Here is a 27,847-nt window from a genome sequence, read left to right on the forward strand (position 1 = left end):
CACAGACCCATTATGCCTTGTTGCAAAAGTCAAGCTGCCATGGTGGAATGTGGATCTGTTCTGTTCCTGGAAAGTGAAATGCCAGAGCAGGCCGAAGATGCTGTCTCCGGACTACTCGCTTGCAGCGAATTGTTTCGGCGTGGAGATGGCTGAGTGCAGAGGAATAATTTGTGCCTCGTTTGTGCCCCTACCACACTCCTTCTCCCTTCCATGGCCTTTAAAAGAGCTGCTGAAGATCGGGGATATTTCAATGGACATTGCCCCATCTGTAAAACAGCTAGTTCTCATGCTGTCGCTAGGACAGCACAGAGGCCACCAAATGCTTTATGCACCTCCATGATGTTCTGTCCCATGCCAAATCCGGCACATTATGCGGTAAGGTGCCTATGAGGGGCAAGTGTCTGTTGATGCTGTCCAGCCATTGGGTTTTAGGTCTTTTGGGGCTGAAGGGTGTCCATTTTTCCATCCTGCTTTCATTAGGTCAAAGTCTAAGATGATTCTCACAGGGCAGTTGGTGGGCATTTGGAGCAGGTGACCGTATCATCTAAGGGGGGTTGGACAATCATTTTGAGAGAATGGGACCTGTTTAGTTAGAAAACGGTTACCTTCGTTTGCCTTGGGTGGTATGAAATCTGTAAAATGGGGACATTAATACTTAGTTAGCTCACAAGCATGCTGCCAAAAGCAATTTATAATGATTTGAGCTAGAGTGGCACTCAGCCTTGAGGGGATATAGATACAATGGGCAAAATTCATTACTGGTGTAATTCCCTTTATTGGAGAGATGAGGTCTCAACACCATTCAGCATGAACATCATTGAAAATGTAGAATGGTGTAAAAAGGCTTGACCCAAAGCCTACTGAAGTCAATGGGTGTTTTTCCATTTATTGCAATAGAATTTGGATCACATCCTACGTGCTATTTTGTTATTAGTTTTATTGCATTCTGAACGGAACCCCCTCCACATATCATTGGATAGCCTGGATCATTTCTAACCATGACAGGAAATGCATTGTTACTTTGCCAGGGTAACAGAGCAATAATAGAGTCCTGTCAGCTATAATTTATCAATTACGGTTATTTGAGCTGAGAAACCCACATTGCCATGGAGACGTTTTAATAATAATACTAATAACAAAATAAATTAAAAGCAGCATTTTAATGTTTTGGCAAGTCATTGGGGTTGAAAAGTTCTGTACGGATGGTTCATAATGAAATTCTCCATTTTAATGGATCATTTTGGATGTGAAGTATTTTACATAAAAGACCCCAAATTGTTCTCCATAGTTGTAACCAGGAAAATGGCTGCATTTTGATTTGAAACAGCAGTGATATGAGTAGACAGGCGGAAGGAAAGAGATGGCACAATTCATCCTAGGGAAGGCACAGGTATCACATACCTTCATTTCTGGGACCATGTCTTAGCTAACATAAGTGTAAGAACGGAGCTCAAGCACTGGGCTTGGTTCTCCACTCTGTAGCAGTGGTTTTACACTTGTGTCATTTCACTAAAGTCAGTGGGGGTAGGCTGGCATAAAACCAGCGTAACCGTGCAGGGAAACAACTTCCTTACTACATCTCGGTACTTTTAGGGAAAACGACGTCCTGGTCCATACCCACAGCTGGTGTAAATCGGGTGCAACCCCCTTGATTTCAATGCCGCTGCATCCCTTTACATCAGCTGAGGATCTGGCCCCATATTTTTGGCTGAGTTACTTTTCAGAATTCTGATCAGTGGTATCCACTTGCAGATGGTATTACCAAAAGGCTTGATATTCATAAGGTGAGCCAGACCCTCAGCTGGAATAAACCGCCCTTGTTCCAGTGAAGTCACCAGCTTGGTGGACTTGGTGACACTCCTGTGCTGAGTAGGACCATTTAAATGCATGGGGGTAGACCTCTGCCTGGGGGCTGAATTTCATTTCACAGCTTGCAGGACAGTAATTTGTTTTTCTTTGTTCCAGGCGTTCTGTGTGGATTTGGTGGCTTTCTACTTTCTCTTTGGACAGTGGAGAAAATTATCTGACAGTCTCTTTCTTATGACTTCCTTGTCTGTGTGTTCAACAGGCCCTGCTGTGGTCTGATACACTCCCCACACTTTGAATAAGGTCCACTGTAGCCTAACTAGGTCAAATCCCTCATTCAGCCCTGGGGCATCCTTCAAGAAAAGCCTGCAGTGGGGAGGGAAACCTGTTTGAAGCTGCTGGACACTTGCGTTAACATTTTTGTGGTTTAGATGGCTGTGAATTTACAGCTTAAAAAATTAGCCACAGTGCTAGTACTTCCTCACACACTGCCAGGCACCACACAGAGATGTTCACATCGCACACACGACATATCCCAGCAACGCCCTGTTCCATTCTGGCACTCCTTCGCTTACGATTTCCTCAGTGGATAGGTGCAAGAGGCCAATTATGTCTTTCTGTGAAGGCCTTAGCCCGTGGGACAGATACCCTTGCAAGTGTTGTTATATTGTTAGAATACAACGTATTAAGATGACAGAAATACACAGATTTCAGCAGCCCTTTCTCTATAATAAGCTAAAGAAGTGCCCCCCCGACCCCTCCTTTAGTTAGCAATTCACACCCCCTGCATATTGGAGGAATTCATTTTCGGAGATGGACCTGGGTTTTGCAATTTGCATTCATCTCTAGCATCTGCAGTGCTGCTGATGGAGGGAGAGGCAGAAAACCAAACCAACCACGGTTTCAGATGCCAGGAGGCGTATACAGCTCTGGCAGTTAGAAAACTCTCATGTGCTGCCTTGCAGCCTTGGGTTAAAGTGATCTGCAGTCTCTGAGGCTGGAACACACCCCTGTCCAAATGACTGGATTGAGCCTATGCACCACGCCAGTGAAGCCCCGTTTTCAGGGCTTAATTACAACATGAGTGTTGCAAGAATAAAGATGGGATCCCACAATATCATTGTGCTTGCTTTCCTGACTCTAATCACACTTTCATCCCCATGTGAAGGAGGAAATGGGCCACGGTATTGCTGTGGACGATTGGCATGAGAAGCCGTCTTTGCCACGCGCTTTTCAAAGCTCAGTCAAACCAAAGTCTCCATTTTATTGATGGATTTATTTTTGCTTTTAGATTTTTGCTGCCCATGCTAATGCAGTGAGCCAAAGCCACAGAATGCTCTGTTCTTGCCTAAATAGACAAAATAGACAAAAACTGATTAAAAAAGCCCCAGCAAAACAACAAAGTACCTAATACATTGCATGTGTCTACTTACCAGGGGAGATTTTTTATAAAAATAATCCCTGAATTTCCAGCGTCTCTAGACCCTATGGCACAGCATATCTTGTCTCCTGAGAAGTTCCAGGGCATACCATGGAACCAAGTGGCATAAATGCTACAGATTTACACCCATCACTTGCAGCAGCAGCCCCTTAGTGTCCCACAGGAGGTCTCCCATCCAGCAACATTGAGGCCCTCCTCTGCTTAGCGTGGGAGTTGGAACGTGGCACGGCTGTCGTTTCGATGGTAAAGACCGAAAAGGGCTCATTGATCATTAACGAATGATCCCTAGCAAGGTTGACTGCTGAACTGGAAGCCTGACTGAGCCCTTAGAATAGAAAACTTTTTTCCATGGGAGCTGCTTTTCACCAAATTTTCTGCTATCTTCTCCCTGGGCTTAATCTAAGGGGACCAGATGTCCTGATTTTATAGGGACAGTCCCGATATTTGGGGCCGGCAAGGTACTTTGTAGCTCCATATTGTCTGAAGCCACCGTGCTGCTCCATTATCGAGTTAGAATCGTGGTGTTGCGGTGGTATCCGTACACAACACTTTGCCGTTTATAAAGTGTCTTATTACTGGTAATGGGGGCTGCCGGGCACATTCCTGTAGGATACGTTGTCCCCATCCGCAGGTAGCACTGACATACCTTTCTGTCACGGGCAGCAGTTTGGGGATTGCTAATATGGACAAATCTTGGAAGGAGGAGCAATCGCTGGTAGTTTCTCCTCTGTTCACCGGGTTGCAGGATGTATGAATTGCGTGCACACCTTCACATCCAAAAGAACAACTAACCCCATTGTCTTTCCACTTCAGCTTCAGCCTTTCCTGAGGACTTCTCCATTCTGTCCACTGTAAAAGCCAAGAAAGGAGGTCAGTCCTTCTTGATCTCCATTTACAATGAGCAAGGGATCCAGCAGATCGGCATGGAGATGGGTAGATCTCCTGTATTCCTGTACGAAGACCATACCGGGAAGCCAGGCCCAGAAGACTATCCTCTCTTTCGAGGCATTAACCTATCAGATGGCAAGTAAGTGCAGTGTCGTGTATTGAGAACGTGGTGCACGATATAAGCAATCATCAGTCTATATGAGTACCTATATGAATACCTAAGTGTGTATAAGATGTATGTACTATTATAGATATATTTTACCAGTGCTCTGTCTCTGCTAACTGAGGTCTTCCATTCTGCCATATAAATAACAGATGTGCAAAAAACCCTTGAACATTAGTGAAATATTAGGCACTTCAGGTCAGTGGGGACTTGTGGCTATAGGGATGGCATTCCCCCTGTGCAAAGGGCTTACACAAACCTGTGTGGCACATACGGTCCATGTATGTCACCCGGTGTTGGGCTTAAGGAGGATAGAAGAGGGGGATGAGGGGAAAATTGGGGCCCCACCAGGGCCACTTCTACCCCCAATGCGCCCCACATCTGTGCATGGGAGACTCCCAGGCTGAGGGATTAGGAGCCAAGTGGTCCTTCCTGTTGCTCCAGCCATGTGAATTCCTATCTTTTGGGGATTTAAGTGATGCATGGGCCTTTTACCGGCCCTCTGCCCATTGGTGAATTTCACCTCGATTGGGGACAATGATTGGCCCATAGTTTTATATCAACAGCCTTGCATGATCAACTAATTGTTATAAACTGTTGGCTCATTAATGAAAGCAGAAGGCTCTGTTTAACTAGCTCGCGGGCTGTGTTATTTCACAGGTGGCACAGAATAGCCATCAGTGTACAGAAGAAAAACGTCACTTTGATTTTGGACTGTAAAAAGAAAGTAACTAAGTTCTTGGACAGAAGTGACCACCCCATCATTGATGTCAATGGCATCATTGTGTTTGGAACCAGGATACTGGATGAGGAAGTCTTTGAGGTAAGACACGGATGTAAGCAGTGGCCTGGGGGTGAGAGGGAGATGCTGTTCTGGTTGATGAATGGTTTATAAAGCTCATTGTTGGGACTCATCATGGGGGTTGTTGTTGGGTTTTTGAAGCCTTATTGTTAAATAATGTCCTACCCTGGATTTATTGGATATCATGTCTATTTTAATAAGTGATCAGAATTGTGGGCCAGATCCTCAGATGGGTAAATTAGCTGATTCCAATAGAGTGACACTGATAAATCTGACCCTTAGAGAGTTTTTTTTTTAATTCTGCCTCTGAATCTGGCTTTCACATTCATATGATCCTGTGGAAGGTAAAATCGGGATTGAACTGGCACTGGACGGTCTTTCTCAAGCATTGCATGCATTTGAAACTCAGCGGCTAGGCTGAATGCAATGTTTAAGCAGAGTTCAGTAATGTAAAGCCTATAAACTGGCTGTCTGGGCCAGTTGATAGAGTGGCTGCTCTTAAAATCAGAATCTTATCCCACTTGGCTGAGAATCATCACATTTTAGAGAGTCCCATTTTAGCCATTTGAAATGGGTTCTGGGAACCTTTCCCCTTACTTGTCGGTGTCGTTTAAATCAGGCTGTCGTTCCCTTGCTTTGATTCTGGTCAAGAATACAAACAAGGAGTCTGTGTTTCTGCAATTTCAGGACATTGGTTTGCCCTGGTGTATGGGTCAGGGCTCTGACCTTCATAACCACAGGGTTTCCATTCGTTCCTGCTCTCAGCTTTGTGTTGTTTGCTGTGGCTTGGAAGTGAAGGCTGAGGAAGGCAATCCCTTGTTTAGCACAGTGCTGCTCTCAAGGCTATAAGGCCTGGCTAGGGAGAGGTGCTACCACTTCCATGGGCATGGCCTTGAACCCTGATCTCGTGCCCTAAGACGCAACAAAGCTGTCGCATCGCCAGACTGAGTGGGTGCCTCCCTTCCCGCCCACAGCCGTCGCATAGGACAATGCTAGGTAAAGCTGGGTGAATAATTCATGAAGAATTTCACCAAAGTGCCACCTCTTTTTCCAGTCACAAAGTGTCCACAAGCCGAGAGCGGCTTTCTCTTAGTCCTATTAGAAGTTTGAAATTATCGGCCCAGTAGTTTCTGTAAACAGTTCTTTGTCTGTGGAATATGTCTCTGAGCATTTGCTAGTCAGGGTTGTGACAGAGGCAGCCAGGCACAGGAGTTCAGTCAGATATGGGGGAGATGGAGATCTGTGATTCTTTCCATAGTTCAGCAGCTAGACTGATATGTGAACATCACAATAAACCTCAGTCAAGCTGCAGTTTCAGAGATCCTGTCTACTCTTTTGCCTGTATATGTCCAGGAGTACTGGATTCTCATTTGCACAAGTATAAATAAAGAGTAACGCTATTGAAGTCAATGGAGCAAAGCTGTTGTAGGTGGATGCAGAATGAGTTTTGCAGCTCATCCTTCATTCGTTTATTGCATTTGTTTGGAGCTGGAGTTGAGTGCGCCTCATGGAGCAAATTGAGCATTGCATGCAAGGTTCCTGCGACAATATGAATAATTATGGTTCAGTGAAGTCACCTCTAGTCAGCATTGTGCTATCTGTGACTTGGAAAGAAAGTCCTAGGGCTGTTTAGTGTTATTTACATTTGGAAGGGCTGCTGTAAACAGTGCAAAAATGCATTGACTCAACATCACTAGAACTCAGCTAGATAGAAGAGGGTTATGACTGTATCTCTAACTGCATTAACTGAATAGACATTTCCTGGGAAGATTAACTATTGAAGAGGAAAGTAAAAGCTGGATTTAATGGGCACTTTTGGAAGTTGTTTTTCTAAAGTGTTGGATGTGCTTCCAGAAAAACTCAGTAACCAGATTGAATGCTGCATTTCAGCAGAGTTGTTATGTAAAGCAGAGAACTTTACTGGAGACCTGGCCCTATGCGCCTAGTAGATCCCCTTAAAGAAATCCGAGTCTTATCCAAGGTAGGTCATTTTTATAGGCTCTTTTTTAGCCATTTGAAAAGACATATCCTCCATTATTATAAAACAAAACAAAAATACACCTAACAAACCAACAAAAACCACACCTATGAAGTAGCCTGGTGAAAAGGGCTCCTGGAATTGCATATTCTGTTCCATTTCTCATTAAACTGTAACGGGATCCTCAATGGTAGTCAATTTATGGGCTGTCTGGTGTTGATATGAAACTATGCACAGCAGAAGATGAATAGGACTGAAGTCATGAGGATTTCTTTACTGTCCCAAAAGCTTGACATATCTCCAAACAGGCTGGCTTTAATTGTCAGCTGGAAACGAGACTTCACAGCCACCCTGCTAAACAACAAGAGCGTACATTTTTGCAGCTGGCAAAGCTTTGCCAATTCCGCTATCAGCCTTTCACAGGCGGTCAGACATTCGTGCCATCACTGGTAACGAAGTGGCCTTGATTGGAGCAGATTCATGGGACAAACGGACCCAGTGTTCCTCTTAGCCAACAGCAAAAGGAGGCTGTTTCGATGGTGCCGGCACCGATTGCAATATACATGTGCCAAATGATTGCAGACACAGAGAAGCCCAGAACAATTATTATAGCAGAAGAGGACAATTTATCAGAATACAAAAGCCTTCCCCTCAATATATGCTTTTAGTTCGCCTTCTTTGCCTAGCGAGCAAGATATTTCAACATGCACACACAAAAACATCAAGATGCCAATAGCTATAAATTGAATGTAATTAAAAGGTTTTATGAAGGCAGCAGACTGTAACCTAATTTCCTTCATTTCTCAGTAACCTAATTTCCTTCAGTTTCCCCTCCCTCCTCCCCACCCCCAGCTCTAAGCAGAAAGTATGTCTGAAGACAACCTTGGTTTGGGGCAATGGGAAAGAGACGTGAATCATTAACAAAGCACATATTTCTAGAAAGTTTCTAATTTCTGGGCCCTGAATCCAGTTACAATGAGACCGAAGCTTCTGTAACTCTTGTAAGTAAGTTTTGCAAATCTCAAGGACCTAATAGTACGTTTTAGGTGTTTTCTACGGCCGTGGAGTTTTGTGGCTGTTACAAGTTTGTAGTTTGTGCTGGGAACTTGGAATGACCCAGTTAACTGGGAATGGCAGTGTATGGAGGGCTTAGGGCCTAGGCTGTCTTTGTTTCAACATGATTCAGTGGGAGCTGAAAGTTAAGGGAGTGCTTGTCTGAATCTTCATCGGGACAAACCAAACTTGAATAGATGTTTGTTTTGGAAGCTGAAATTACTTAACTCAGAGGGGAACAAGGGTCACAAGCAAAGTGGAGCATGAGCAGTGTATTATGAAAAGGGTGACTTTCCATCACATACTGTGTGAGAGGAATTGGTTTAGGGGAGTTTCACAATATTTCTCTAGCTCAGCATTCTTCCAGGGGAAAAATGACTTCCTCTCATTAAAATTCAATTAGTTCCGAGGCTGTGTGGATCTCTCTGTAAAGCCCTCTGAATGCTGGGTAGGCTTGAGAAGGGGCCAAGCCTACAGCCAGGTTACACAAGTTAAGTTTTGTGCTGTGATGTTGTTCAAAACAGATATTTACAAATGCTCAGAAATGTCAGGACAGGCTGTCACGCTGGGATTGGAAAGTGGCGGCTGGCCTCATGCTGTGAATGAGAGGACGATGTTATGAGACAGCAAAGAACCTTGCATGAGAGAGAGAGAGAGAGAGAGAGAAAAGAAATATCCTACGCAGCAAGATAAATGCTTCTATTTTTCCTCCTGAACTATAGTAACCAATGTTCCCGTAGCTTCAGTAATACTGAAAGATAGAAGCCACGCTATACCTCCCCTCGTGTTTTGTTTGCTAGGGAGAATTTTTTTACATACATTAGAAATGCAATGCTTTTTTATTAGATGCAAATCCCTATGTGAGCCACAGGTTAAGAGCAGAGCTTATTGGAATTCACCCTTTCACCCCAATCCATAAAATTTTTTGACTTTTGTTGTGAAAAATCCATTTTTTTTGGCTGAAAACCAAACTTTTTTATTCAGAAATGCTGCTGTGCGTCCTCACAGTAGTTGTAGTTCAGATGCCTCGTGTTCAGATTCCAGTCAATGGAATGAGCTTCCTGGCCAGACAGCACTTCCCATGATGCACCCTGATCTCTCTTCTTGGTGAGCGGCCATCATGCATGATAGGAGTCCCATGGCCTCAGGGAATCCTGTCAGCTCTGGTCTTTGTTTTTTATGTGCACAGATTGTGGGGAAAAGGAGAAACTCTGATGTTTGAGGACTCTGATCTGGCCAAACGTTCAATGTTTGGCGCTGATGCTGCTTTCTCAAATGCTGCATATGTGCACGTACCATGGATAACTGTGTGCACGCTGGGCCAATGCTAGAAGCCCTCATTCAGTTTTGACTTTTTTTTACACATGCAAGGCTGCCATGGACTTCAATGTGAGTTTTGCCTGGAAAGCTTGGCTTTGTGTGCCATTGTACTTGTATGGAATGTTATGCAACAAAGTCCTCAGTGCGTTGCTTGTGTAGCCCAGAAAGTGTATGCTGTTGCCAAGGAATTTTCGCCTTCCGCAGCAGCCATTGCTGGGTTTGCCGGAGGGCAATGTCCTCTCCTGGGCTATTCCTTTCCCATCAGGCTGCAGGGATGTGGCTGGAATGTTGCCTCACTTGACCAGCCAAGGATCTGCAAGGCTCTGACCTTACCCAGCTGACCGATGGGTTGCATGCACCAGGATCACCCTGAAGGCATTACTCAGAGGGATTCTTTTGTTAGACTTGCCAATTACCATGATTTTTTGGAAAATCAGCTAAGCTAAGCTGAGGGACCGTGCCATTTTAGTTTTGGAGAACAAGAAACCCTAGGAGGAAAACAAAGTTTATCCCCCATTATTCTGTAAGGTTTATGGCACTAGGTTTCCTTCCCAGAGGTGGCTGTATTACAGAAGTGGATGAAGTGATCCAAGCCCGTATACTTCAGGATCTTTCTGAATGAAACGTGCCACAGGATGGCATTGGAACCCGAGTACCAGGACCATCAATGGAGTGGATCAGATTAGACAGAATGAGCGTGCAGTGCCTTATGAAAAAGTCCTACAAAATTTAAAAGAAAATGATCATCTTTGTTTAGGTGACCAGACTTTTTGAACCAGTCTATAGAATTTAATAAAGAATTGTATCCCTGCAATAGCGTGCGATTGAGAAAACCGCTACAGGAAGTATATCATTTGCTATTCAATTTGGTGGGCTAGATTCTAACCACACTGCATGATTAGTAATACAACTACACTGATCAACGTGACTATGCTAGGAGTAACTTCTTGTGAGTACGGGTGGTAAAATCTAGCCTTGTAAAACAATTTCGGTAAGACCCTACTAAAGAAGTTCTATTCCATTGAATCCTATAGGGTTCATACCTATTAAATTTTGTAGGGCTTTTCCACAAAGAGTATGGTGTTGTTATAACCATTAGACATACATTTCTTGTTTTGTCATTGTCTTGTTAGAGTAGATCATAATGTTCGGTTCTCAAGACTTCAGTGCTAAATGAAGTTAGTGGGTAACATTAATACACAGAAAAGCCCTACATCTGTATATGTTGTTGTTAAGCTTAATGTCTTTTACAGTTGGCTTCTCCAGAAACAGAATGAGCTGATTCTGGCCAGCTGAATATTTTAACTGTATCCCATTGGTCTAGTCGGCTCTGTAACACCAACCATTCCCTTCTCAGGCTGCCAAACAGGGTCACAATAAGTCAGAGGATTTTGTGTATCTACGTACCTTGTCCTGCGAAGGCAGGGAAATTGTGAATGGCTGATGCGTGGGGAGCAGCAGAAAAAATTGTCATTCGCTAATACCAGATCTTGGTCCTGAGATGAGAGGTATTGTGCCGCTGGTTTTTTGGATGATACTAAAAGGATGGTGCTTTTTATTCCTTTTCCTGTTTTTACTTTTTCTAAGAGCACTAGTGATATCAAGACATCAAAAATAATGGGAAGGCCTTTTGCGCCAGGTTAAACCAGAAAGTCTGGGCAAGATGCCAGACGGGCTTTTAAGGTGTTGAATGTTTCAGGGAGCAGCAAGACGAAACAAAATAGAAATGTCAGTGTTCTTAGCTGAAACCTTGGTGCTATTCTGCTATCTCATTGAAATGCCGGTTTACCTTTAATCCTGTGCTTTGTTTACACTTAAAAAAAAAAGACTGCTGAAGTCGATAATCCCTGCTTTAATCTCACTGTATTCATGGTCCCTCGAGAGTCCCTTCACTCATGCTGGATTTTTAGCATTTCAAACTTGAGAGATGTGTCATATTTGAAGATGCTTACTGGTATTATTTTTGCTCCCCAATCTGCCAGGCTGGTAGCTGGCTACTAAATGAATGTGATGGTTTGGTTTGGTTTGGTTTCCCGCGCTAGTGCAATGAGATACTTCAGAAATGTGTACGAACTGAGGTATGGAATCCTGGCCGTTAAAGCTGACGAGAGTAATTGGCTATCTAATGGGAAACAAGGTTTAGTGATTAGAGGATGAGACAGACTCAGGACTCCATGGTGTTACTCCCGGCTCTAAAAGGTTTCAGAGCGGTCGCTGTGTTAGTCTGTATCAGCAAAAACAACGAGGAGTCCTTGTGGCACCTTAGAGAGTAACACATTTATTTGGGCATAAGCTTAATTTGTTAGTCTCTAAGGTGCCACAGTGACTCCTCGTTGTTCTAGCTCTAATACTGGGTCTTCAGCAGGTATGGAACTTCACTGTGCCTCTGTCTTCCCAAATGGAAAATAATAACACTGCTATCCTCACAGCACTGAAGGGACGGTTAGATCATTAATATTTGTAATCTGAGAATCTCTGCATACTTTCCAGAGGGAAAATATGATTTATAAACAGGGCCCCAGCTACAGGGTTTGTATCGTAGTCAGATCTGGATCCACGCTTCCCTCAAGTTTGGGTCTCTTTTGTGTTCCTGTTTGCAACAATCTGTCATACGAATATGAACAGAAATTGTGATTACAGAGGCAGCACAGTAGGAAAATGTACTTCTTTTTAAGTCCAGTAACAAAGGCCCAAATCCTGTAAAGCCTTACATACGTGAGTGGCACCGTTGATATCAAAGGGTATGTCTGCATTTGAGCTGGAGGCGTAAATTCCTGCATGAGGAGACTGAGCTAGCCCGGTAAAAATAGAGGTGCAGGAGTCACAGCGCAGGCGTTGGGAAGGGCTAGCTGCCCCGAGTACGATCCCATCCGAGACACTAGGCATGCACTTGGATGGAGAGCTCCTCCCACTGCTATTTTTAGTGTGCTAGCTCTGTTGGAGCTAGTGTGGGTATGTCATCTTGAGCGGAAATTTACACCTGCAGATTGAAGTCTAGACATACCCAAAGAGACCCCCAAGCATAACATTGAGCATAGGCACACTTTTTTGCAGGATTTGGGCCTAATTGGGGGAAGTGGGGGGACAGAGGAAACTTGGTTGAACTCTTGCTCATTCGCTTTTTGTGAGCCTCCGTGGAGGGGTTTTATTTTTTAATCAGAAATGTACTAACCTAAATTTCTCTGTTTAAGATGAACCACAGAAACATACTCCAGTGTATTTTTCACTACTTCAGTAGACTGCTGCAAGAAGCTAATTTACAGCTCTGGCTACTTGCTTTATTGGTCCTGCCAACTCTGATTTCACCTCTTCTGCTGCAAAGCCTTTAAGGGAACGCAAGGGGAGTCAACATTTTAAGCCACAAGTATATAACATGGCATGGAATGATGGAAAATAGAACATTGTGAGCCAGCCTCTTTTGGGGCTCTATATTAAACATCTCTATAACTCTCCCTGATCTCCTAGTAATTCACGATTTTAATAGTCGGGTTTCTCTTCACTTGATCCACTATTGTTATTTCAAGGGAGCCTTCCTGGTGCAATGGAGTGCTCGTAGCATATGGATTAAATCACCAAGTTAGGCTCTTTCAGACTCGCAATGGTGCCTAGAAAATGTCAACAGCCATCTGAGTGTCTGTCACTGGAAAGGCGCACGATTAACGATGAGGTTTTTGTGCCACAATCCAAGCAATGTTGTCAAAACATGTAATATTTGGCCTCAGTTGGTGAGGGCTTACATACAGGATTGCCTTACAGAGGGACAATGTCTCGTTTTGTCAGTGTATATATAATAGTGAGAGCTGTATACAGTGCTAAAGAAGAATTATGACTTTTGCAAATTGTTTTCTGGTAATGTGGACTTCAGATTACTTGTGTTTGAATACCTAAAGTGACACCATTTCATATTATTTGAATAAGCCCATAAAGGTTAGGCACCTGTGGAAGAGAGAATCTTAAGATTTGGGTGGAAACGTTAAATTAATTGTCTCTTACTATACACACATTTGCTCAAACTCTCCATTTCATTTAGATTTACTGGGGGATTAATGGTTTTGAACTCTGGGCTTAAGTAAAGCTTTGTGATTGACTGAGGCAGTCTGTGATGACATAGGCCTGTCAATAACGGTCAGAGAATGTCAAGATATAGGGCTTTTTCTTTGTACTGCCTGATTTTGAGTTATAAAATCCATGTAATAATCTGTATAAAACACTCCATGTTGGGCATGTGTGGATAATTACTGCCGCTCTCTGGGGCTCAATTCCTCTTGGCCTTTGTGTGCTTATAGGGCCAGTTAAGACATGCCTTATTGTTCAAGCAGATCATAAAAACACTCTTATTAAGATATAATAATTAGGGCATGGATAGTTTACCTTTTAATGTGGCCAAGTTGTGTGCCTAGCCTAGCAAAATAAGTGATCTCATTGCTATTTCCCTCCTTCCCCCTTCTCTTCTCCTGTTTACTACCCTCACTTGCTGCATTTTATCTTAAACTAAGCCCTAGTCCTTGCAATAAGATCCGCCTGGGTGCAGTGGTCAGCTGGCATGGATCTCATGTCCATTTCAGTGCCTTGAGTGGTAAGGGTCTTCTTCAGGGCAGGGGATGTCTCTTAATGTGTGTCTGTGCAGCACCTGGCACAATCAGGATTCAGTTGTGATTAGGGCCTCACAGTTCAGATCATACTTATGCGTAACTGTAACGACGCATAGAAAGCAAAGGGAAACTTGTCGAGCCGTTAAAGTGCAGAACTGGCAGAGAGGAAATTAGAGCTGGCTGAGAAGCGTGTTGCCACTTTCGCCAAAAATATCAGTAGAAAATCGATTCTTTGTAGTCAAAATTTGAATGTTCTAAAACATTGGACCAGTGCTAGAGGGAATCGGGCTTTTGTGGAATCTTGGGAAAGTCACTTAAGAAATCTTCGTTCTAGAATGCCCTCCTTAAAGATAGTAATACCTACTACCCAGGTCGGAGGCAGGCGGTGGGGGAGAGGTCTAACGGCTGACATTTTCAAACGCACCCAGGGGAGTTCTGAGTACAAGCCCCTCTCGCGTTCAATGAGACTTTTGGGGGAGCTTTTCAAAGGCCCAAATGGCATTTAACTCCCATTGAAAGCCTATAGGAGTTAGGCACCTGCCTGCAAATTTGAGTTTAAAGATCTCCCCTATGCTTCTAACTCCTTTTGGCTCTTTGAAAATGTCATCCTAATGCATTAATGTTCTTAGAGTGCTTTAGGGTCCTCGGAATGAAGGTGCTATAGAAAGCGTTATTACCGTATATATTATCTAAACCAGTGATACTCAGACCTCAGTGGTTCAGGAGCCAAATTAGCAATCCGCATTACCCAAAAGAGCCACAGTAGTGTGAATTCATGGTTTCATTTACTATTTTATATATCTAACAGCAAAATGACTGTTGGTTAATAACATAGTAAAAGCGTCCTGACTGGTTAATCATTAAATCACACAGTGATTCAATATGTGCTGCAAAGAGCCACAGGAAATCCATTAAAGAGCCAGAACTTGGTTGGTTGAGCTCAATGTCGTTTCCCCCCCTCCCCCTCATTTCTGGAATATGGTATATTTGGCAACAACCTGCCTGTGCACTTTCATTTGGAAATTGCCTAATTGGAAAACAAACAAACAAGAACATACTTGGGATTGCAGGAACTTTAAGCCTAATGTTGCTTCACTAGCAGCCCCTGTTGCCCAACCAATGAGCAGCACCGATGAGCTCCAGGCAGTTTGGAGGAGATCCGTACATGTATGTGTGAAGCCTGCTAACAGGGAGGCAGCATGGGGAAAACAGTAATACCATCCATGATGGGGCACATGAACCTTTACTGCCTCTCCACCTCTTGCTAATGTGATCCAGAATAGGTTAACTGTCCCTGAAGGCCCACCCTTGGGCTGGCCTTTGTCCAGTATTTCCTGAGGTTCAGGATGTCTCCTACTGAGAATCATCTGCCATGTGGAGCTTTCTAAAACGGTTTCTAAAAGTTTACTGGTTTCATTAAGTTAAACTTCATCCTTCAAGACTATTTCTGACCACCAAAGGGATTATAAGACTTGGGCAGCAAAATCCTGTATGTTTACTCCTGACATTTGCCTGGCAGAATTCTGCATTTGAACACTGGCTATTGGCAAAATATAACATCTGCAGGCTCATTATATTTGATGGATAACATTAGCTTTAGAATCGTTATTCTTTCAGCCTACGGTTTCATTTGTAATCCACTTTGTCCTGTTAATAATGAGAGAGAAAGAGAGAGAGGGCTTAGTTTGTTCCATGGAAATTATGAGATGCAGGATTCTGATCTTCAGCCCAGACGGGATGATGTAATGTTGGAAACCTGTCCCTTTGCAATGACATCATGCCAAGGTTTACAGTGGAGTTTCTGATCCGTATGGCCCTGAGGAGGAGAAGGCAAAAGGGGCTCCTGGAGTGGAAGAGGTACTGCAAAGTGATCTGATGTATTAAAATAACACTGAAGAAGAGCGCAATTAGAGCATGTTTGGGGTTTTGGAGAGGTCGCTTTTCTCAGTTTAAACAAGAGGTAAAAGCCAAAAGCTCTTGCTGTTGGAATGAGGTTTCCAGCTGAAACTTATTGGCAGCATCACGACATGATACTTCAAAGCTATTGTTGAGAGTAACAACAGAGATAACATTGCTTTAGCCTTAGGGTCAGTGTGGGTTTCCCATTTTTGCTAATTTGGGTACCTCATGCTCTGCAGAAGGTCTTGCATAAATTACTTTTATTTGCATTAAATAGAATTTCTGGAGCATAAGCCCGTTCATTGGAGATACGCTCCCTTTTTCCTTACATTTGAAGAAGTGGATGGACCCGTTTAGTGTACTCACATTGCTGTGCCTACTTTAAGCATCTGCTTCAATCTCCCATGAGCTAATTGCTGGGGGTTTGGGGTTTCTCACTGGGGCAAGGGGGAAAAAAAAAGATGTAACGAAGAGTTGGGAAACAAAGGATAATGTACGACAGCTCAGGCCAGCTATGCAGCTGTGCTTCGGCTGACGTTTCTATGGGGCTTTTACCTCTTTGGGTTTTAGTCCAGGGCTCAGATTTTGCAGTGCAGTGCTGAGGGCTTGGTCCTGCCGGGGTTGTGCATTCAAAACCCTTTGTTGACTTTAAGTGAAGCCTCCCAGAAGGAGCCCTGGGTGTTCTCCCCATTTCAGGCACTGGTGGATGGAACAGTAGCTCCGGCACTGAACATCAGGAAGGCTCGTTGTGATGCCAAAATAGTACAGGCTGGTGGCTTATCATTGTTGGGACATCCTGCGGTATTCCCTCAAGGCTAGGTTGTGGTGATGAGAGGACAGCATGGAGCTGCATTGCCCCAGAAGAAGTACTGAGGTATTTTTGGTCTCAGTTCTTCTCCTTGCACACAGTGGATGTGTAGTGTGCCCCATTAGACTGTCTCTTGTTCACCTGTCCCATGCCCTAGACTAGTGCGGAAGGGACCCCTCCTTGACATGTTCCACAGTGGGGAGAGGTTTGTGGGGAGCATGAATCAGCCCCCAGAGTGCAGAGCCTGCTGTTGTGGGAGAGGCCCTTGTGCATCCATGCATGTGGGCCTAGGGGTTTCTTTTACATGCCCATGTACACGATGGCTTACTTTGTCTGTAAAGAAACTCCCATTGACTTTAAAAGAAGTTTGCCCTTTGTGAGGACTGAGTAAGCATTGGGGGCCCGATTCTTCCCTGCCTTGCCCCAGCATTGAATTCATTTATACCAGTGAAAGTGGGTATAAGATGCACCCATTCTGATCGGCCAGCATTTCATACCTGCGTTGCACAGCTGTAAATGAATTCCCAAGGGACATAGCAGGGAAGAATCAGGTCCTGGATCAATACCTCAGAATTTAGACTACTGTTGGCTTAAATCCTACACTTATGCATTAAGCTCGGTTGGTTTGTTCCAGCGTAAGGTTTCTTGAAGGTATTAATTACCTTGTAACAGCATTCACTGTATGTGATGAGGAAGGGAGCACACGGTGAGTTAACCAGCAGTTTCTTATGCAAAAAACATTTGATCGTAACAATACACATGGAGTGAAATCCTGTCTCCTTTCTCGCTGGATCCTGATGTAAGTAACCTCCCACTGAAACAAGGACTGAGTAAAGACATCAAGGTTTGACCCAGCATAAATAAGCTGTGCTTTGTAAGAGCCTCTGTTAATTGACAGCGTTCAGCCTCCTCCCCATTCATTTTGGTATGAACAAATGAAACACATGTTCATTCCACATGGTGGTTTTTTTTTTTTTTAAAAGCAGTCTGGGCTCCTTGCCAAAACGCAAAGGAAAATCATCGACCACTCCAGACATCCCTAGCGTGCAGGTGTATTACTTACTCCTAATGGAAACCGTCAGAATCGAATGTATATGTTTGCAACAAACACCCCACCCCAGGGATGGGAGCTGGACGGGGATATTCCTAATGAGTTGTGCAGAATATTGGAAGGAGCTCGTTCGGGTTCTTGTTGTGTGCATGTGTTTTCTGAATCAGCTACCTCCAAGAACATGGAAAAAATGGCTCTATCTGAGCTTGTTGTTTTCAAAGTGTAGCCACATACTGGTCATGGATGAGGGGGTTCATGGCTGCTGCAGTGAAACATACATCGAGATGAGAGAATAACAGGTGGTGAATAATATATTTGCTGAATTTTGCCTTTTTCTCCACTTGGAATGTTTGCAAACAGCAATAGTTTATGCATCATTTGAGCAATTTTTTTTCTGCAAATGTTGATGACTTGTTATCCCTGGCTGTTCTGTATATTGAGATCTGAGCTATGATACTTCGCTATGATTCACCACATAAGTCCCATGGCAATATTTATGTTGGATGTCACTTTTATAACCAGATTTCTGATGTAAATTTACAAAAGTGCTTTTCTTGAGTTTTCAAGCCTGCAAACTAAAAATGCTCTTTTTGGATGCGATTCACCATGTGTAGAAAAGTGTATGCGTTGCTTAAGCCCTGTTCTCACTGGTAGCTCAGGATCTAAACAGGATTAGATGTTTAGCCAGGGGGATATCTGTTGATCTGTGCAGGGCTGAACATTGCCAAGTTTAAATGGGACTTAAGGGATGTTTGGGTCTGGATGTAAGCCCACTGTACAGGGATGAATTTCTCCCTCAGTGGACATTAATGCTACTGAAAGTTGATTGAATGAATATTTGTGAACACCCTAAAGGGAAATCATTTAAAAATTCAAATGAATATTCCTAGAATCTCCTTCTACCCTCCCCTGTGTTAACTCAGCTGTAAATATACACTCCTATCTCTGTCTGCTGGAAAGCACTGGCCAAACTTGCACCAATAGTTGAAATCATAGCAGCATCTCCTCTTAGGGTGACCAGATGTCCCAATATTATAGGGACATCCCGATTTTGGGGTCTTTTTCTTATATTGGCTCCTATTACCCCCTACCTTCTGTCCCGATTTTTCACATTTGCTGTCTGGTCACCCTATCTCCTCTGTTGGTGGCCATAGTAGATGATCTGTGCGGAGCACTCTGTAGTTAGGTGATAAGCCCCTAGGTTTCCTGCCAATATGCGACAGAAAAAAATTCCTTCCTGACCAGAACTTTTGCAATAAATTCAACTCTGAGCATGTGAAGAGAGAGATCCCCATGGCTAAGCGTCTAATCCTCTTTATATCCCGAGATAACTTTGGGAGCCAACTTCCCTCCCACCCTCCTTTAATCCGGGAAACTGGATTCTGTCCTTACCTCCTGGGGCAGAAAATTCAGAGAGTTGATTAAAAGCCTCTGTGTAGATTTCGAGCTTGATCCTGTGCATGCATAAATGCATGTAACAAGTGTTGATCAAGCCAGGAAGCTCAGGGGAAACCCGTCTTGCAGGGATGAGAGTGCTGCTATATAGCTTCCGAATTACTCCTGTAATAGCAGGATTCCAGCCTCAGGGAGCCAGTAGCTAAATGCCTCATTAGTGTGATGAGGACCTCACTCAAGCCCACATCTCCTGAGACAGGCCCATGCCCCACCCCTTTATAACTTGGCGTTCATGAATGCAAGGGGGCAGGCTGGAGGCTCACAAAGGACATTGCCTGGTGCTTAACCATATCTGCCCCCTCACGCTTGCCCTTGGGGTGCACCGACCTTGTTCTCTGTGCTCTGTGCCATGCAAGGAGTTGAAGGACCAATGATCTAGTGCTTAACTGTATATGCATCAACACATAGCCTTTGCTGATGCTTGTGATTCAGTGTAAAACCCTGGCACTCCCAGCTGTGCACCACATAAACACTTGCACAACCCAAGCCCTTAGTATCACTCCTCCCCTCCCCCTGCACTCCACCAGATAGTGATTTTAGGGGTGGGAGGGAAGGAATAAGTGAGCGAGGTCTAGCATGCTGCCAGCATTATGGATCCACCATTTGCAAAGTGGCTACGGGCCCAGACATCGGGGAGTTTGAGGCTTTCCAAAAGCAACCACTGGCTTCAGACCTGTCTGAGGACTCGGCTGGGTTTTAAATATTGCTGTGTGGGAAGTTTTAGAGTCTTGGAAAAAAATCAAACCATTCGGCTCCATCCGTCCACTCTCCCATAGCTTATAGTATGGCCGCTACTGACACCTTAGCAGCGAAGTATTCTCTATCACACAAGAGCGCTCCGAGCACCTGGGAAACATATCAAGATGTTTTCTGGCAGTCTTGGGTGGGTTCTTCACCCCCCCCCCCAACCGCCCACACAACCCAACTCAGCTCTTGCGTGACTCATTGTAGAAGAATGTCAAAGCAAGTGTAGGGATTTTAATTTGATTTGTTTTGGCTAATGGGAACATAGGAAACTGGGAATCAGATGCCATGGAGCAGTCACATTTGTATTGAAACTCAGGCCTGAAACAACCTGCTGTGCTAGAGAGAAAAATTCTCCCATTGCCTGGTAGGTTGGTTTTTTTTAAACTGTGTGGTAAATGGATGACAGGGGCCTTGAGGACTTGTATTGAGCAGTGTTAGTTGGGGGTTTGGTGACTAAACTTAGCTGACAACTATATTAACGTGGCTTAACTGGTTGTGGCGGATGAGAACATACTAGGTGAAATCCATTTGTTTAAACTGTTTGTGACAGACGCTGTCTACTCTATTTGAAAATGTTTTTTGCCACAAACCATTGTCACATCATTCATTCCAGACAAGCATCGGCTGGGGTGGTTGTTTGCAACACCTGAGAGGAGGTCTTTCGCTCAGGTCCAGCTGAACAGTCATGGGAGCTGTAGTCTATGATAGTTTTCCCCTAGTATGGACAGCATCTGCGTCCGTGTTGCTGCTCCACCTATCTTCATTCCCCAATGCTGGGCCTTGTCTTTGGCTTCAGCAATAGTACTAGGTGTTATGGGATAGCTCCAGGAATCTCAGAATGCCACGCAACACCCATAATTACAAGGCAAGCTGTAAGTGAATGCACCAAAATAGTTCTGTGAAAAACAATGAGGATTGCAGTGAGAAACACTGCCAGAAGAAATGAGGCAACAACCCATTTGAAGCAGTGAGTATCCCTTCAGTGCCTAGTATAGATACCCTGTAGAGGGGTAGATTCCATATTAAGGAACAGATAAAGAGGGAGCATGGTGTGAAGTGGAGGTAGGGAGCTAGGACCTGATTCTGAGCTCACACTGGTTTTACAGCTGTATTATTCTACAGGCTTCAGTGGGGTTACTCCTGATTTACACCAGTCCAATCAGCTGAAGCCCTGTCACTTGAACAAAGTTTTTTAAAACGGACTAAATGCTACCCCCGGAAGCTGTGGCAGAGCCAAGATTAGATCGTGGGATGTTCTGACTCCCAAACTCGTGTTCATTCTTCCAGAGCACGCTGCTTGCATTGGTGTAAGGAGTGGTGTAACAAGGCAGTAATACCTGTGTGAAACTGGAGCAATGCAGCGCTGAATTATACAGTATTGTCGAGATTCATATAGCTGGTGGTGAACAACTACTCTCAAGTCTTCTCTGGTCTCTCACTGGCCTCTCTTGTGTCTGCTTTTTAGGTGACAGGGATATTACACCTTTCCACTAGCTATGGCAGTGATGGGTCTGTGAGTCTTTTCCCCCCTCCAAACATCCTTGCTTTTCCTTTTGAGCTCTCACTCTAGCCCCTTCATTAGCCTTTCACCTTGAGATTTCACATCTGCACAATGAAGCATATCTCACATGCAAATATGTTAGCTAGCATTAGGCCAAATCCTGAGGTCCTGTCTCAGCGCTTATGTAAAGACTCTGAGCAACTTTTACCTGCTGTGCAGATACAGTCCACACACCATAGAAAGTCCAGTTTCCCTCCTTTCCTGGGGCTGGTCTTTGTGCACCAAGAAAACAATAAGATAACATATATATTAGTCTTCTCTTCAGGATTGACTGCTCCTATGGCTCCTCTCAAGATTGCTCAGCCCACACCCTAGTTCCTCTCTCCTTCTTAGCTATTCCCAATGTCTCTTATATCCAGCTGGGGTAATGACCTGCTTCTGTGAGTCAGCAGAATCCATTTAATCCTTTCCTAGCAGGTCAACGCCTCCTCACAGGTTGGGGTATTTCAGGCAAACATTGCTACCCTGTTACCTAAGTCTGAGTAAAAACTGGGCGATGACCTCCGCTTTGGCCCCTGTAAAGCATCAGCAAATCTTCAAACCCATAACTTATCCCAACAACTTCTTTTTTATTAGGTACTAGCCACTGTGTAAGAGTCCCACTTACAGCGAGCTTCCATATTCAGCTTTGTGTGGGTGGTGTCGCTAGCAGAATCTGATCTTCTCCCTAATTTCCATAGACTAAAGGAAAATAAATCAGTATGAAACTGAGGCCAGGAAATGCAATCAGTCAGAATGGAACTAGAGGATACATGTTGTTGACCGTATTGCGTGGGACAACGTGTGTGGTAGCTTGTAACAAGAGAGATTTTGCTTCCCAAATTGTCCTTCCCTTATAATTTACGTGCATGTAATGTTCATGCCATAATTGGGAAATAAAATCTATAGGAAAGAGGCAGCTGTTGCTTGGGTTACTAGCAGCTTATTTGACTTGGATACTGAGTAATCAGAATTCAGCCCAAGACTCGCTGTAGACCAGTGACATAAAGTGATTAATGGAATGGTAAAGAAAATATAGAACTTGAGTATGTGGTGAGGCGCTGCAGGACCACAAGAAGCAATTTAAGGCCGGGCCGCCTTTGGCAGCAGTGGTCTCTGTAATTTGGGCTCATTTGGAGTTTTCAGAGGCTGCCTGTTCCCTCAAGGTTGCTTCTCCTCTCCAATGAAAACTTTGCAATTTCCTTAGTTCATAATAGAATTGTAGCCTGGATAAAATCTCATTATCCAGAAAGACTGAACTGATTCCCTCAGCAAAACACGGCAGACAGCAGGGTGCCAACTACAACATCCAGCTTGTAGAGTCAGAGCGAGCTGTTCCCTGCTCCAATGAGCCCGACCAATGGGAAGGGAGGCGGTATGCCTGGGGAGCACCAGAGATGGTGGAGTCCAATGAGTTATGGGTAACCCTTAGGAAAGGCTTTGGTGGAATGATCAAAGGCTTGCACTCCCAGGCCCCAGGCAACCCCGATGTTCAAACTAAACCATGGAGATTGTTTTGGACAATTTTGCTTCATTACTTTTCACTTGGTGACATTCCTCAGGGTTTGCTAGCTCTGTTCGGGCCAGAGTCAGGAATGGAAGTGCCTTGAGAAGGGTCACTCATGGAGTATTTCCAGTCCAGTCAGACGCAGGAGCTATGAAAAAGTTGGAGAGTTTGTTTGCATGGGACGCTCAGCCGAGTCTTTCAGACTCAAGGGTTCTGATAGCCGGAATCTCTTTGGGGCTGAGATCATCTCTTTGTTCGGTGTCTGGACAGCACTGAGCACAATGGGGTCCTGGTCTGCCACGTGCTACCGCACGACAAATAATATGAAATAATAACGCAGGCTTTTGGATGCTCACCCAAGTAAAGTTTGAATCAAAGTTGCAAATTTGTAGAAGTTCAGCTATCACTGTCTGGCCTCAGTACAAGATACACTGTTCAGTTTCTGAGCAAGGGCCAAACTTACCCAGTTTGGACAGGACCCTGAATCACAACATTCAGATGTCGATCTGGATCTTCAGAAAGTGCCAGGAGCTTTGGACCAGGAATTCCAGTTTTCACTCCCTCTTTCTTTAGGTCCATGAGTGGCTCTCATCACTGCAGGACCAGACAGGTGGACAACCCTCTTTATAAAGATGAGTCTGAACAGCAAGTTCAGAACTGGATCTGAACTTCCCCAAAGTCGGAGCTGTTGTTCAAGCTCATCTTTGGTGCAGTGCCCTTCTCCCCAGGGCCGTTGCCCCACGGCTCAAAGAAACAAAACAGTGACACGCTGAAGGGTTTGACAGTCACAGGGGCTACTGATTGAGTTGGCTTTACATGCTAACCAATAACCCAGGGGGAGGGATAGCTAAGTGGTTTGAGCATTGGCCTGCTAAACCCAGGGTTGTGAGTTCAATCCTTGAAGGGGCCATTTAGGGATCTGTGGCAAAAATCTGTCTGGGGATTGGTCCTGCTTTGAGCAGGGGGTTGGACTAGATGACCTCCCGAGGTCCCTTCCAACCCTTGTATTCTATTATTCTAATCCATTTGAGGGCTAGATTGTGGGGAATGAAAAGACAACAGTGCAGCACCCAAGAATATTCCTCCACCTTGCATGGCTCCTACAAAGCCCTGATACAATAGCAGTCCCTATGAGCAGAAATGGGCCCATGAAGAGGTGGGCAGCAATTTGCTAAAGGATGGCACTAGATCCACTACTCCCATATGCACCAGGCAGTCCTGTGTGAGATTGTGTTTCCCAGTCCTCCTCCTCCCCTAGAGGCATCATAGGTCTGCCTCCGACACCACAAGGCTTTGTATAAATTACACAGTCTAGCTCAGGTGGGCAAACTTTTTGGCCTGAGGGCCACATCAGGGTTCTGAAACTGCATGGAGGGCCGGGTAGGGAAGGCTGTGCCTCCCCGAACAGTCTGGCCCCCGCCCCCTATCCGCCCCCTCCCATTTCCCACCCCTCTCAGAATCCCCAACCCATCCAACCCCCCGCCCCGCTCCTTGTCCCCTGACCGTCCCCTCCTGGGACCCCCCCACCCTTAACTGACCCCCCGGGACCCCACTCCCTATCCAACCCCCCTTCTCCCTGTCCCCCGACTGCCCCAACCCCTATCCACCCCCCGCCCCCTGACAGGTTCCTGGGGACTCCCACGCCTATCCAACCCTCCCCTCCCATTCCCCATCTCCTGACCTCCCCCCCTAGAACCTCTGCCCCATCCAACTGTCCCCTGTCCCCTGACTGCCCCCTGGTACTCCCTGCCCCTTATCCAACCCCCTTGCTCCCCGCCCCCTTATCATGCCGCTCAGAGCACCCAGAGCACTGGCGGCACGGCGAGCTGAGGTTGCAGGGGAGGGGCCGGGGGCTCAAGGGCCAGGCAGGACGGTCCTGCGGGCCAGATGTTGTCCATGGGCCGTAGTTTGCCCACCTCTGGTCTAGCTCCTAGCTGGTCAGATGTCAGGAGTGAAGCTTTTCCAGTACAATGACCAAGCTTCCATGCTACATATGAAACAAATTCTCTGGTCTGAAAAATTAAGAATGTCCCTGGATGAAGGGGCAGCTGCAGATCTCTTTCCGTTTTCCTCATTGGTATATTTAAGGTACCATTATACAGGCCTGATTCTTGTTTACACTAAGGCTGCTTTGCACTGCTCTAGCAGTGCAAAGGGGCCTTACCAGAGGTGTAAATAGAAACAGAACTGGAATGAATTCTGACGGATGGAATTAATTTGACTGATTGTACCTCCTCCCTGCCCTTCCCCCCATCCAGCTGCCACACCCCCTATTCAAAGGGTGGAAGAAAAAAGAGGTAACGGGAGGACTTCCACGTTCTAGCAACTGACACCATGAGATTCCCAGACAGCTAGATTAATGTCTTTCTCTCTGCTTCCTGCAGTCCACCAGTCTCTTCCTGGTGGATAGTCCTGTATTTCTTGATGGGAATAAAAAACCTACTGAGTCACCCTGTTAGAGACCCTGTTGAGCATTGGATATAAAACCCAGGTCATAGCCACTTGCTTTGGTTAAAGATCTTGTGGCACAATCGATGAGAGTACAGAAAGCTAAAGAGAATATTATTGTTCAGAGCAACCCTCCCCCGCTCTCACAAACCAGGCATCACATTTGCCTACCTAAAACGTATCCAGAAAGCAATGTGCCAGCCTTGGAATAAGGTCAGCCTTCACTTATCAACAATCATCCCCGAGAGGCCTAAGGGTTCTTTTTAATAGCGTAAAATCTTGAAAGGTCAGGTGCTGGTAACATGCTGCTGTTCTCCTTCTGTTGTTAGCTTGCATTTTTGTATGGAACCTGCTAATGTGTTTTAAAAGACACGTTCAGTCTGAGGCACAATGCCACAGACTCACAAGACTTCAGGGTTGACTCAGCCCGGTTGTCCTTAGGCATCCGAGCCTACTGGAGGGCTAGTTTAGTGGTTTGAGCATTGGTCTGCTAAATCCAGGCTTGTGAGTTCAATCCTTGAGGGGGCCATTTAGGGAACTGGGGTAAAAATCTGTCTGGGGATTGGTCCTGCTTTGAGCAAGGGGTTGGACTAGATGATCTCCTGAGGTCCCTTCCAACCCTGATATTCTATAAAAACATTAAAGAGGTGGATGGCATTGTGGTAACATAAGCTCCCTGTAAGTGTCAGCACAAAAGGGTCTTCTCAGATAGATTGTGACATTAGCCCAAGGAAGGTGCAAGGTTAATATTAGGATTGGGTAAACCAGTGGTTCTCAAACTTTTGTACTGATGACTCCTTTCACACAGCAAGCCTCTCAGTGCAACCCCCCCCCCTATATATTAGAAACACTTTTTTATATTTAACACTATTATAAATGCTGGAGGCGAAGCGGGGTTTGGGGTGGAGGCTGACAGCTTGCGACCTCCCCGTGTAATAACCTCATGACCTCATGACCCCCTGAGGGATCCCAACCCCCAGTTTGAGAACCCCTGGGGTAAACGGACCTGGGAAGACGTGGGGCTGGATTTGCAAGGGCTCAGCCCCTAAAATTTGGACCAGATTTACAGAAGAATTCGGTTCCCATCCAGGCACTTAAATAAGGGCCAGACTTTCTAGGGCTTAGCAGCCAGCAGCTCCCATTGTGACACTTGTGGCTGCATTTGTCATTCATTAGGCAGGGGTTGGATCTATGCAGAGAGAACCAGGAAGTGGTGTTTTGGGGAAGGTCGGGGATGAAGTAATGCAAGCCAGTGCTGAGTTAAGGACAATTATTTCTCAATGAAGTTAATTACTGGAACAGATTACCAGAGGACGTGGTGGATCCCTGTTGCCCAGAGTCTTTACCTCGAGATCAGATGTCGTTTTTAAAAGGTATCTTTAGTTCACCCACATGTTGTTGGTCTGGATGAAGGAGTTGCTAGGTGGAATCCTCTGGCCTGTGTTATACAGCAGATCTGATGAGACGATTCCACCGATCTCTTCTGGCCTTTAGATGGATACGTGAAATAATGTAAATGTTGACAATCAAGCATTAGAGTGGGATAAAACTAACAGAAAAGAGGGGTGTATGTGTGTAGGGATATTTCTTCTCCCTCCAAAGAAACATTTACGAATGAAAACCAGCTGATATAAACCTTTAATCGGTGAGCTGTAGATTGATACTATCTGTGATAGACATGAAACTAGGATGTTGTTTTAGCATTGTCCGTTGTTCCATCTTTTCCTCTTTCCCTCTCTTCCTCTCGGCTCTGTTAACCGCTAGTTAAAGTACGGACAGATCATAATTAACAGATAAAGATATCCATTCATTTTGTGCCATTTTTTTCTCAGAGGCCTGTTTTTTGTTTTGTTTTTTTGTTAGTTAGAAGTTGGACAGCAGAAGGTCAAACGGAGACCGTCCTCCTTTTATGTAAATGTTTGCCACAAATGCGCAGACTATCAGTTAACTTCTCTTCAACCATCGTGAACGCACGTTTTTGTAGGTAAACCTGCCCATGCAGCCGTTGCCCCGACAACACTGACTTGCAGCTAGTCCAGGGGGAGGTGGGGCTCATTGCAAGAACAAAGCAATTAGCAGCTGATTTGGGATGTCAGGGCTGGAATTGCTGTGCTACAGAGCTCTTATCGCTGCTTCATGTGTGTGCTGCCTTGGGGTGCCTGTTTCCTGATGAGTGGGAGGCTCCCCTCTCGTTTTCCATGCCCCTCCTGGAGAGGAAAATGAAAATCCCGCATTTCTGACATCAACTGTGTATAATAAGTAACCTTATGTAGTAACATTGCTTCTCATTGTGATACTATTGTGGTAGTGAAAATGATCACAAAGACACTGTCTGCCTCAGAGAGCACA

At 44.9% G+C, this 27,847-nt stretch overlaps 1 protein-coding gene across 2 annotated transcripts in view; it reads left to right on the forward strand.

Moving 5' to 3' along the window:
* Window positions 1-27,847, forward strand: part of COL5A1 (collagen type V alpha 1 chain) — a 247,587-nt gene that overhangs the window by 61,704 nt on the left and 158,036 nt on the right. For both annotated transcript variants that reach the window (XM_024106028.3, XM_008169084.4), the window contains exons 3-4: window positions 4,061-4,274; window positions 4,959-5,121. In XM_024106028.3, the coding sequence (XP_023961796.2) occupies window positions 4,061-4,274; window positions 4,959-5,121 (377 nt within the window). The remainder of the gene's footprint in view (window positions 1-4,060; window positions 4,275-4,958; window positions 5,122-27,847) is intronic.

Source organism: Chrysemys picta, chromosome 18 (genome assembly GCF_011386835.1).
Source record: "Chrysemys picta bellii isolate R12L10 chromosome 18, ASM1138683v2, whole genome shotgun sequence".
NCBI classification, from domain to species: domain Eukaryota; kingdom Metazoa; phylum Chordata; order Testudines; family Emydidae; genus Chrysemys; species Chrysemys picta.